Source organism: Anneissia japonica, unplaced genomic scaffold (genome assembly GCF_011630105.1).
Source record: "Anneissia japonica isolate Jap-2015-1 unplaced genomic scaffold, ASM1163010v1 scaffold2576_len324117_cov159, whole genome shotgun sequence".
Taxonomy (NCBI): domain Eukaryota; kingdom Metazoa; phylum Echinodermata; class Crinoidea; order Comatulida; family Comatulidae; genus Anneissia; species Anneissia japonica.
In genome coordinates this window covers 292937-304645 of record NW_022727368.1, presented here as the reverse complement: position 1 = coordinate 304645, position 11709 = coordinate 292937, and the positions used below count along the sequence as shown (strand labels likewise).

Here is an 11709-nt window from a genome sequence, read left to right as displayed (position 1 = left end):
ACCTGTCTCTTATACACATTAAAATTAATGTTGAAATGAAGAATATATTTCAGTCTAATGTTAGTGCAAAATATCATTAGGCCTTTGTAATCACCGCACGACGCGCGACTAACATGGCAACTAACACGCGCGTGGGTATATCGTCACGTACGCTGACGGTTTATGGTCTGGTTGCTATGGTTTTTGTGACGTTCAGCGTGTAGGGACGCACGTGCGCCTAGAATGTCGATGCCAGAGTTATAACCTTTGATGTCCCGAGATGTGCGTCCTTTTGTTAAATTACCTTGGTTAAAAACAGACATTCCGTCCGAGTGGGACTCATTCAAAAATTTGAGGGGGTTCGCTGGAAAACAGGGGGTTCGCTAGAAAAAGGGGGTTCGCCCGAACCATAAAACCCCCCTGGCTACGGGCCTGTTCTCTATAAATATTTCAAATGCTATATTATTGACTACATTATATCTAAACACATTTTTTTTCTTACAGAAAATTTGTAATTACTTCAAAATGCACAGGTTTCTTGTATATAAATTGGGAACACAAATATATGTTTTGGTTTAAATTTGAAGTTTGCATCAATAATAAATCGTTGTTTAAACGACAGAAAAAAATATTTAAAAGTCTATTTTTAGAAAAGTGGTAGAGAAAGTTTAGATTCATGTGGATTCATCACCATCATCAGTTTAGCCTTAGCTTTATGATGGTACCAAATTTAGCTGCTACTTTTTGCAACTTTGCGAGCTAGACGCACTTTTATCAGTCTTGTTTTCGTACATTTGAGACAAAATTTAATTAGCAAACCGCAAATCAGAGGGATGTACGTGCGTCTACTCAACCAGTTCATGCAAAGCGTGGGAAAAGCACTTCAAAAATTGACAAACTGTCTAATAATCCAAATATCATATATCATAATGATTGTGATATCTACAAGCAGGCCTATATCTAGTCGTCAATTGTTTTTAACTTTATTCAAACACATCCAAGACTTTGAAAATCTTCCTGTTTCAACTTAAGGAGAGGTGAGCTACTACGCGAATTCCCAGAAAACAATAATACATTATGCTAAGGTGACAATAACGTTACAGTTTTGTTTTGAAAACTTTATTTTGTAGAACCATAAATACATACTGAACATAATTTCACAACGTTTGCACGTACCTACAACGTTGTGTAAACGTTATTTTGTGACATACCTAACCACAACATTCGCCAAGAACGTTATAAGAACGTAAACACGTGTTTTCCGGGTTTCTAAAGAAAGTAACTCGTGGCTTGACAACAGGATTCCATTTTCTGATAAAGTTATTAATGTTTTGACACAGAACAGAGATATTCTTTCCACACCAGCAGGAAACCCACAAGAGACTTAAAACAGACCCAAACCGGGACGTCCTATCGAAGTATTGGGGGGGGGGATCTTTTCAGAGAGTTCGCACAAGGGTAAAGTACAAGAGATGTTGACATAAAATGTACACACTGAACTTCTTTATGCAGCATTGCAAGGGAAATTCAAGAAGAATCGATGTTAGAGTCTACTAATATGTAGAAAATACATACACATTTTATTTCTCCCTGACAAATTGTAGTTTATCTCTCCAACGCCGGGGTGGGGGGAGGGGGAAGCTTTCCTTGACGGGGACCTCTCCTCGACGGGGACCCTGCCCCATTCCCCATGCTGGCGTCACCCCTGAGGAAATCGTTCACGACAGATGAAACATTGTAGCTCCATAGTAAAATGAGACTCCTCCTTACACCAAAATAAAGAGTAGCAAAAAAGCATTGTTATCCTGGTGGTACAGTAGGCCTATACCTATCAAAGAGGACAGCAAAAGTTCCTCTTCAAAGCCTCCTTGTTCATACTGCACTGAGAATTATAAAAAAAAACATAAAACGTTACTTTTACAATATAGGCCTAATACGATTGGGGACGGAATTAATATATGATTATCATTATCATGACATTGGTGTAGGCAATGTCTCATAATTCCATGGAATCTCAGATGCAAACACATTTTACATTTAAAAAATGTAAAATTAGGTTGTCTGGAATTATTATGAATTTTGATTTTGATTTATATTCACTGTAAGATTAACAATAGAAATTTTAATGTTGGCCTATGCCACTTTTGGCCCCGTCCAATCAGAAAAATGTATTTTGATGACGTCATGGAAAATACAAAAAGTTTTCCACAGAAGTTCTTTTGTCCCAAACCTCCTTAAACATTTCAAAATTAATTTGTAATTTTACTGTTCCGTGGTATTACAATGAAAACTGACATCATCCAATCAGAAAATAGTACAAAAATGACGTCACATAGATTTGAAAATGCTTTTATTGAATTCTACGGGTATGAAAACCTCTAGATAAGTCTTGTATTCGCTTAGATTAGCTTCTGTAATGAGTAATTAATTTTGGCACAATTTGACTTCAATCTGGCCCACTGTGCGGCCCTGAGCCGACGTAACTCTCAAGTGCGGTGATTGGTCTTATTTTTGCCCTTGTGGCGAATTGATGAGTGTCTACAATACATGTGATTGCAACACGCTTTGCAACATAATACTGCAGGAGTTGTGTGTAGGATGATGGTCAATGAAAAGTTTAGGCTTGTGATGTGTATGAAAATGGTAATATTTTATTTTATCCATAGAAAAATGTTTTTATTTCTTAACATTAGAAATTGTCTTTATGGTTTAACAATAAGAAAATTGAAGTTCAAGAATAATTCGATACCGTATTGGAGCATGTTTATTCCATGTTGATTCCCAATTGAAATCACTAAACCATACAGTTGAAATTTAGCATTCTTGTTAAAACCGTGCCTCCATGATAAAACAGTGGCTCCATATCTACCACAGTGCGCGAACACCAGTACAGGTCAGTCAACTCAACTGTTATGTCAGCAAACTGTGTATACTGCACCTGCGTGTATGCTTTATTTTTAGAAATTGATTTTTAGAAATTGACCAAGATCTTGGGTATTTTGACTTGGTCTTGGGTTCAAGATTCAAGATTCAAGATTCTTTTATTGTCTGAAATAAAACTCAGAAATTGCAATCACTGGCAAGGTAACAAGTGTAAATATCATATAATAAATAAAGAAACAATTACAAAAATATAGAAAACTAATTAGCACCAAACAAAATTATCTAGTCAAGATGAACATGTAAAGAAAATTAAATACAATTACACGTTAAACTTAAACTAAAACTTAAACACATCAAACTTACTACTGTACTAATAATTAAAACTACAAATTATCTATTAATATTGTTATTATAAAGGTGAATGGAGTTAGGAACAAAGGAGTTTCTATAACGGCAACGTGTGGTGGGTGGTACATTTAGACGGAAACCTGAGTTGTTAAAAGTAAATTCATTATGTAGTGGATGAGTTGTGTCGTTCATTATTTTCTTAAGTTTAGCTAGTGTGTATTTTTCATAGATATAATCTAAAAGTATAATGTCGTCTTTAACAATTTTCTTAACAGTCTTCCTGATGGAGTGTAATTTTTTTTATATTTTGTTTAGTCAGGTTTTTATATGTACAATTAAGAAAACACTCTGTATTATTGCATTGTAAAACAAGATAAGAATGGTGTTGTCTACATTAAGCTTCTTAAGTTTTCTTAGAAAATACAATCTTTGCTTGCCTTTTGTCATAGTAATCTTAGTTCGTTTATCCCATTTGAGCTTATTATCAACAACAGTGCCTAGGTATTTATAGCTTTCAACCTGTTCAACTTCCTGATTATCTATGTACAATATATCATGAGCATTGTTTGTTTTGCGGAAATCAAAGATCATTTCTTTGGTTTTTTTAGTGTTCATTTTAAGATAATTTAGCTGGCACCATTCAGAAAATCTTTTAACTTCATCAAAAAAGTTAGTTTCATCATTATCAAGAAATCCACTAATTACTAATTACTAATTAATTCTTGGGTAAGAAAAAACTGGGGGAATAAGGTGTGAAAATGGGCAGTTACGCCCCTTTTTCCCCCAGTTTTTAAATACTCAAAAATCTGTATCTCATTCACCGTTCCCCATTTTTTCGTCAAACAACTTTTTTCTGTCTTAGAAAAATCAGTTCTACAACATATCAAAATTTTTTTTTCCTCCGGAGCCTGACTTTAAGAAGTAACAAAGTATATTTCGGTCCAACATTACATTGTTAATTGACTGTTAATTGCTATAAACATGGGTTCAGAATTGTGATTTGCGTTGCCATTGATCTTACCTAATTAATGCATTACATAATAAAACCTGATCTACTGAAACACTGGCCGACTGAGGGCGTATTTTTCTATCCATATTATCACCTCATGAATATTAATTTAAATAATTAACACAAACAATTACAATAACAATTGGTTTATAAATTGAACTAAAAGGGAAACTTATACATGCGAAAACACATATTTTTCAAATTTTAATGCATTTTCAGGAAGCTTGGGTTTTTTGGGGCAATTTTTGCTGAATCTTGGGTAATTTCGACCCAGTCATTGGGTATATCAAAAATTGTGAGTGGTCACGCTGGGTGGCATGCTTGTGCGTTCAGATTGAGTATATCGTCATCATAACACTGAGTGTAAAATTTGATTTTTGGGAAGAAAGCTTACATATGGGAAGTTTCTATTTACAGTTGTCTTGACGACGGTTGTCTGCTCACTTGACTGTTGTCTCTTTTTTTTATTTGGACCACTATAATTTATTCAGGCCCGTAGCCAGGTCATTTTAAGGGGGGGTTCTCTGGGCGTGGGGTCCAGGGGCCTGCCTAAGGGCCACGGTGGGAAGCCAGAGCAGTTTTTGTGTTTAATTGGTCTATATAATGTTTTAAAAGCAGTTATGTTTTGAAAAAGATCTATGTAATAAAAAGGTGGTAATATAATAAAATTAGAAAATATTTTCTGAGAAATGGTATGTTTAAATAACACCGAAAGATATATAAAAAACCCTCATCGCATAATCAATATCAATATACTGAACACATTTATTATTATAAAACAAAAAAAAAGCTATTCCTCTTCTTCCTCCTCTTCCTCTTCTTCTTCTACTACTTCTTCTTGACTCTCATTTTGTACACTGAAAATAATAGTACTATTTTACTACATGGCTAAAAAAAGCACAAATATTGTCATTACTACTGACAGGGCCATCGTTTTAATTAAATACACATCTAGATGTGTATAAGAGACAGAAATATAGCATCATATTCAATACGTTATCTGACATCATGAGAACCTAAACTTTAATACAATTATTTGTTATATACTAGGCCTAATTCGAAATTATTATTTTAAGACTTTAACATAATAGGCTACATACCGATTAATAATAGCTGAGATTTAATGCACATTTTAGAATTATTAATCGTTTTTATTATATCTTCCTGAATATTTATTGTCTGCCAAATGAAATATGAATTAGCCTATATGTGGCAAAGACAAGCCAAACCAGTCACTCGTCGCAATTCGTGTTTCAGAGAAAATGCCAAAACATGCTGGAATGTCAAATTTTTAAAAATCTATTTTATTGCACTAAACTAATCTTTACATATCTATACATCATTCTATGCACAAATGGACCAGATTTATGTAATGCGTGCCTGTGTGTTAAACTAATTTTGGCAAACAAGCAAGCATAAACCTTTTCCATATTGGTCTGAATTTTGGTGCTTAGTTTAGTTTTGAGCATCTTCTTGATCCATATTTTTGGTGATTTTGTTTTATGAACATATGTAGCACACTTTATTGAAAAACTTGACAAGGCCCACATGGCCCGACAAGTAACACATGCCTGGCACGCACAAGTAAGTACCAGGTATGACACCATGGTATACCACCACCAAACCTTACATTATTTTAAATTTTTTGTTTATTGTCTGTTTTATTGATGAATATTAAAGCAGAATGAGGTAAATCAAATTCTACATTTTTTAATGCTATTAATCATTGATTGTCATTATGCACTGACACATTGACAGAATAAATATCTGAATCTGAATCTGAATCAAAGGTCATCAGATATCATCTGTACATGCCCTGTCTCTTATACACATCTACACTGTATTAATAACTCAAAATCAATTTTTGCGACGAGTGACTGGTTTGGCTTGTCTTTGCCACATATGCATCTTTATAAATAAAATTTCTACAATATTAATCTTGTTTTAATATAGATAAATGTTCGATAAATTCTATCTTTCATTAAAAAAAAAATAGATAAAAAAAAACCAAAATTCAGCGTGTCTATTTTCATTCTAATCAATGGCCTTTGTAAATGTGCACTGACGTCAACGTCGAATTCCAGGACTTTCATTCTGTAGTGTGTGTCTGCTGTTAAAAACAAACTTCCTAGCCTAATTTTGTGACTGGCTATGCTGAGATGGACCATGTTGATTTATTAATAATATTTCGTTTGAGATGGAAAGAAGGCGAGTCAATTTCCCCAAAATGCTCCATCAGCACATAGTTTAGTGTGCGCTATGAACAGGCTATGGACCGCACAATCCACAGTCTGGTGATTAAGTCGCAAAACTTTATCTGCATTTGGTGGATGAAGTTGCAAAACTTTAGCTTCGTTTAGTGGCACCATTTACTCTAGGTAGACGGCGACCGGTTTTGTTAACGGTTGGTACATTTCTTACAAACATTCAGCCAAAGGCCAGTGAAAGTTGAGACGGCAGCCGGGTTTTTATCGATATTTGCGATCCTTATGTGTGTCATGATACACTACAATAAATACTCTGCATATTCTGCATACTGAAGGGCATAAGATTAAAAAAAAAAAAAAACTCCTTATATTAGGCCGTAGACACACGCTCCTGCTGGGAGACTATGTTTTATATCTGTGTTATCCAACAGCATGTAACTTGCCAATCACAGGATGAATGATGCTTTTTAAAGTCTCTTTTAAAATTAGTCGAAGAAAAAGTCTGTTGCATAAACAATACACAATTCTGTACAAATGTAATAATTGATATTTCTTTTTTTTTTTCAGCCCGCTGCTTGGAAGCTACATCATCTACATGTAACATATACTTGGAATGGGTACTTGGATACTCTGAATGTGACAACGCATTTGAGGAAATGTATACTTATGTGAGAGCTTAGCTCAGTTGAGATACTGGTTTTTTTTAGCAATCACTGTGCTTTTGTGCTGAACAGTTGAGATCTTTTTTAATAGACCATTATTTAATAATAATAATAATAATAATAATAATAAATTATAATTAAACTTTAAACTTTTTTAATAAAGCCCATTGGTTTCTGTTTCAACATAGTACACTACTGGAACACAGCTCAGCAAGAGATTGTCATCTGGTGTACTGCCTAATTCGCTACCAAATAGCCAAATACCTTCCCGTATGATTATAGCCTTAATAAAAATTAAGACCTATTTGAAGCATACCTAATGGTAGAATTTGCATTCCAAATCTCCTAAGGAGAATGGTGTCTTTATTATACTTAGGCGAATAACATCCAGGTTTTCATAATTATTGACTCTAATGGTTTTCTATTTTTTATTACAGGATACTATGACTGACTTGTTGATCAGCCCAGAGAAGTCGTTATCAAATATGGGGAACAAATTTAGTTTTCAGAAATCTACAAAGAAACTGAACAAAACGTGTGATAATAAAGCATTTTTTAAAGTAAGTTTAATGGTTCAAGTAATATATTGTATGGTAGGCCTATGGTATTTTATACTTTATGTTTTTTATAAAAGAAAGAAGAAAAGGTGAATATTAAATTAAGAAAGATATGATATTAATTGTTATTTTTAATTTAATTATTTTAAGACATTTTATACTTTTAAGTAACTTTTATACATCTTAAATGTTGTACATCACTAGCAATTCAGACTTGTCATTGCTATTTTTGATTTGAACAAATTGAAATTGAACTGAAAATGAGTTGTCTAAGTGGAAGGAAGCCAGTGGAGGGTCTTGTGCAGATGACACGGCCATTTACTATGCATCTCATGATGATCAAAAAACAAAATTCATTAGCAAGTAACAAACTTAATTTAAATGTTAAACAGAAAGTATGTTTATTGGAAGATACCAAAATTGGCCAAATTTATTTATTTATTTATTTAAAAAAAATTTATTTAAGCACGCAATACACATGTGCCAAGGATTGTCAGTAGCGAATATATCACTGTCCTACTTGTGGGTGATTATCACTTACACAAGACAAACATATACACATGATACTTTACACAAACTAAATCTCAATATGAGATTTAGGGAGTGGACTTTCTGGTCGTGAGAAAAAAATCCTGCAACCCTGATAGGAAGTGAACCCAGGGCAAGGCAAGGCAAGCATCTTAACCACCAAGCTATTTAACTCCACTCGTATAGATACTGTACTGTAGGGATCCTAACATATCGATGGTGTTGAACAGATTTGTGGTTAACTTAGGTTAATAGTAATATTATTAGGGAGGACTATTTTTAGTCATGCCTAACTAGTTGATGGGAGTGACTCAGTTTTTTGGCTCCAAAAATAAGAACATTTGATTGGTTGAAATTGTTTATTTCGGTCCGCCCATTTATCCAAATACGGAATATAAGATTACGTCATTCTTTTGGCATCTTGGTGCCTGCATTCAGTGTTTTTCAAGTGGTATAATCATCTATAAATAAACCTTCTCGTTGGTGGCGCTGTCACGGATGAGAAAAATAATAAGAAATAAGAGACTTGTGGCATGTATTGACCTTGGTGCATGTGTTGTGCGCTTAAATATGTAAATAATGGCCATTTCTAAAGTGCGGATTCTGCGGATTCAGGTAAAAATAGCATTAAAAAATAGGCCTATAATATTATTATAATATTATTATTATTAATATAATATTATTATATTATTATTATTAATATTATTATTATTATTATTATTATTATTATTATTATTATTTGTTGGTATCATATACTGAGAACCTAGTCCGCAGAATCCGCATTTTAGAAATGGCCATAAGTAATTAATTAAAGAAAATGTTTTGAGTACAAAACTTTTCAGGTAATTGAAACTTGGTCATGGGATAAGCCAAGGAGGTTAAAATAAAAGGATGGGGAAAATGGTTGTGAGTCTATATCCACCTCAACCGCACCACGAAAATTTGAGGAAATGGTATATCTAGGTGGCTGGAAAGAACACTAATGAAATTCATAATCATCACATCATTTTAGTCAAAATGAAGCACCAACAAATTTCCTTATGTTCTTTTACAGCATCAGCAACTTTTAATGTCCTAGTTTCATGGCATTATTACATATTTATAAAGTTGTAAAAAGTATTTTAATATAACAGCACAGAAATAGCTTTGGTAGAGTTTTCTGGTCATAAAAAAATTTTGATATCTAGTACAGTAATTTTGTTTTACCTTATCGATTGCAAGGATCAAGCAGAAATTGCTCCGATAACATTTTGCTCAATTGTGAACACCACCACTGAACCTAAATGTAGAGAATTAGATCGACAACCAGTTTCTGACACAGGTGAAACTTCGAATGAACGGAAACCAGGCAAACCATCAAAGGAGACACGACATAGAAGAGTAAGTATGAAGACAGTTTGGTTATTAATGCTGGAGCATAGCTTGAACAAATGGACCAGATTTATGTAATGCGTGCCTGTGTGTTAAACTAATTTTGGCAAACAAGCAAGCATAAACCTTTTCCATATTGGTCTGAATTTTGGTGCTTAGTTTAGTTTTGAGCATCTTCTTGATCCATATTTTTGGTGATTTTGTTTTATGAACATATGTAGCACACTTTATTGAAAAACTTGACAAGGCCCACATGGCCCGACAAGTAACACATGCCTGGCACGCACAAGTAAGTACCAGGTATGACACCATGGTATACCACCACCAAACCTTACATTATTTTAAATTTTTTGTTTATTGTCTGTTTTATTGATGAATATTAAAGCAGAATGAGGTAAATCAAATTCTACATTTTTTAATGCTATTAATCATTGATTGTCATTATGCACTGACACATTGACAGAATAAATATCTGAATCTGAATCTGAATCAAAGGTCATCAGATATCAACTGTACGTGCCTGTTGTATATCACATGAAATGAGAGGTCAATTCCAAGCCTTTGCACTGTGGGTGCTATAGTGGCCTAAATTTTCTCTGATAAGAAACATAGTGATTGTTCTGACCACATTGAGCACAGCCATCTTGAATGTGATTGGTTATAATGATATAAAAACATCCTAGTGTCTGTATAATATAACCAAACGATTAGTAAAAAGGTGCGTTCACTGATACGGCTTTGTGGAATTCACTGCGGTACCTTAGACTATCTTTTTAAGTACATAGCCTCTGTTGTTTCAGGCAGATAAACATTACATACAGTACACCCCTTAAAGGCATAATTACTGGATGTCGGTGAGGATGTGATCTACTACATTAATGTTATTCATTCATTCATTCATTATTAATTTAGCCTTATAAAAATCACAATACAATTTTTTATATAGTCAGATATAACTAAAAAAAAAAAAAAAATTAACAATACAAAAAAAAAAAAACAAAAAACTGTAAATCTAAGGAGGATTAACAAAATCAATTAAAATCAATTCTGTTATAGTGAACATAATATGCCTTTGTATCAGCTGCACTCTCTAAAGTGGTACGTTCCGCTTACCTATACTGTACTCAGTATTACTCTAAAATCTTTCCACGTAATTTTAATTTGATTAATTCTCACATGTGTTGCTTTAGTAGTACAAATCCTCATCAAATGTTTTGTAGATTTGTGTTATTGTAAAATATTTTTTAAAGATATTTTAATGGACATAAATAATAATAATAATAATAATAATAATAATAATAATAATTGTCTACATAGCGCATAATGTAAAATACGGTACCTTTATGCACCTTATAGCATGTTAAAAGAATGGTGTTACGATAAATTTCTTCCAGAGCTGTGCACATGTCTGGGCAATTAATTGTCAGAAAAATTTTGTCCTTATTCAAATTAGTATAAGATTATTCCATGAGCGTTCTCTTGGAACAGGTACTGATGTGCTACAAATGCTGTATATTATTATTAATATTAAACTATTTTTATGCATCTTTCCTGGAGCATGAGCAATATCTACATATGTGTTGGGCTCCAGTGTCATTCCCTCTAGAAATTCCTGAATGAGATTTTCATAGTTTCTGATGAATGAGAATTGGAGCTATAGATGGTGGGTCATCCCAACTTCGGCTAAGGTATGCAATTTGAAAAAAACAAACAAAACATATTAGATGTCATAAAGAGTTTCTTATGCAACCTCATCTAATTATAATTTGAAGGCATAGAGAAGTAATTTTCAGTCTTGATAGATAATTTGCTTGATTTGATGATAATTGTGAAAACATTTATGTCTCCAGAATGAACAGGGCTCCTCAATTAAGCCTGACACCACATCTAAGCCTATCACCAAGGTATGTAAGTAAAGAAAAAGTTAAATCTTTATCTGTATTATAATTAGGAGGAGTATATACAGAGGAGGTTTTCAGTTTCACAATTTAATGAATGTTTTTTTATTTTATTCCTCCAGAGTGATGAAGTCAACTTAACTACCATGAAGGTATGTAATTGAAAAAAATAACCACATTAGAATGTTATAAAGTTTCTTAAAACCAGCTCATTGCTAGTATGTTATTAAAATGCATTATAAAATTTTCTTCAGTAATAAACAAGAA

General features: G+C 33.2%; 1 protein-coding gene across 1 annotated transcript in view; it reads left to right on the top strand.

The window, feature by feature from the left end:
- The window catches only part of LOC117113701 (transmembrane protein 87A-like), a 49685-nt gene that overhangs the window by 10207 nt on the left and 27769 nt on the right, over positions 1 to 11709 (top strand). Inside the window, exons 2-6 of the mRNA XM_033257122.1 lie at positions 6994 to 7094; positions 7526 to 7648; positions 9395 to 9553; positions 11395 to 11448; positions 11565 to 11594. Coding sequence (XP_033113013.1) covers positions 7083 to 7094; positions 7526 to 7648; positions 9395 to 9553; positions 11395 to 11448; positions 11565 to 11594 — 378 coding nt within the window. The 5' untranslated portion in view covers positions 6994 to 7082. The remainder of the gene's footprint in view (positions 1 to 6993; positions 7095 to 7525; positions 7649 to 9394; positions 9554 to 11394; positions 11449 to 11564; positions 11595 to 11709) is intronic.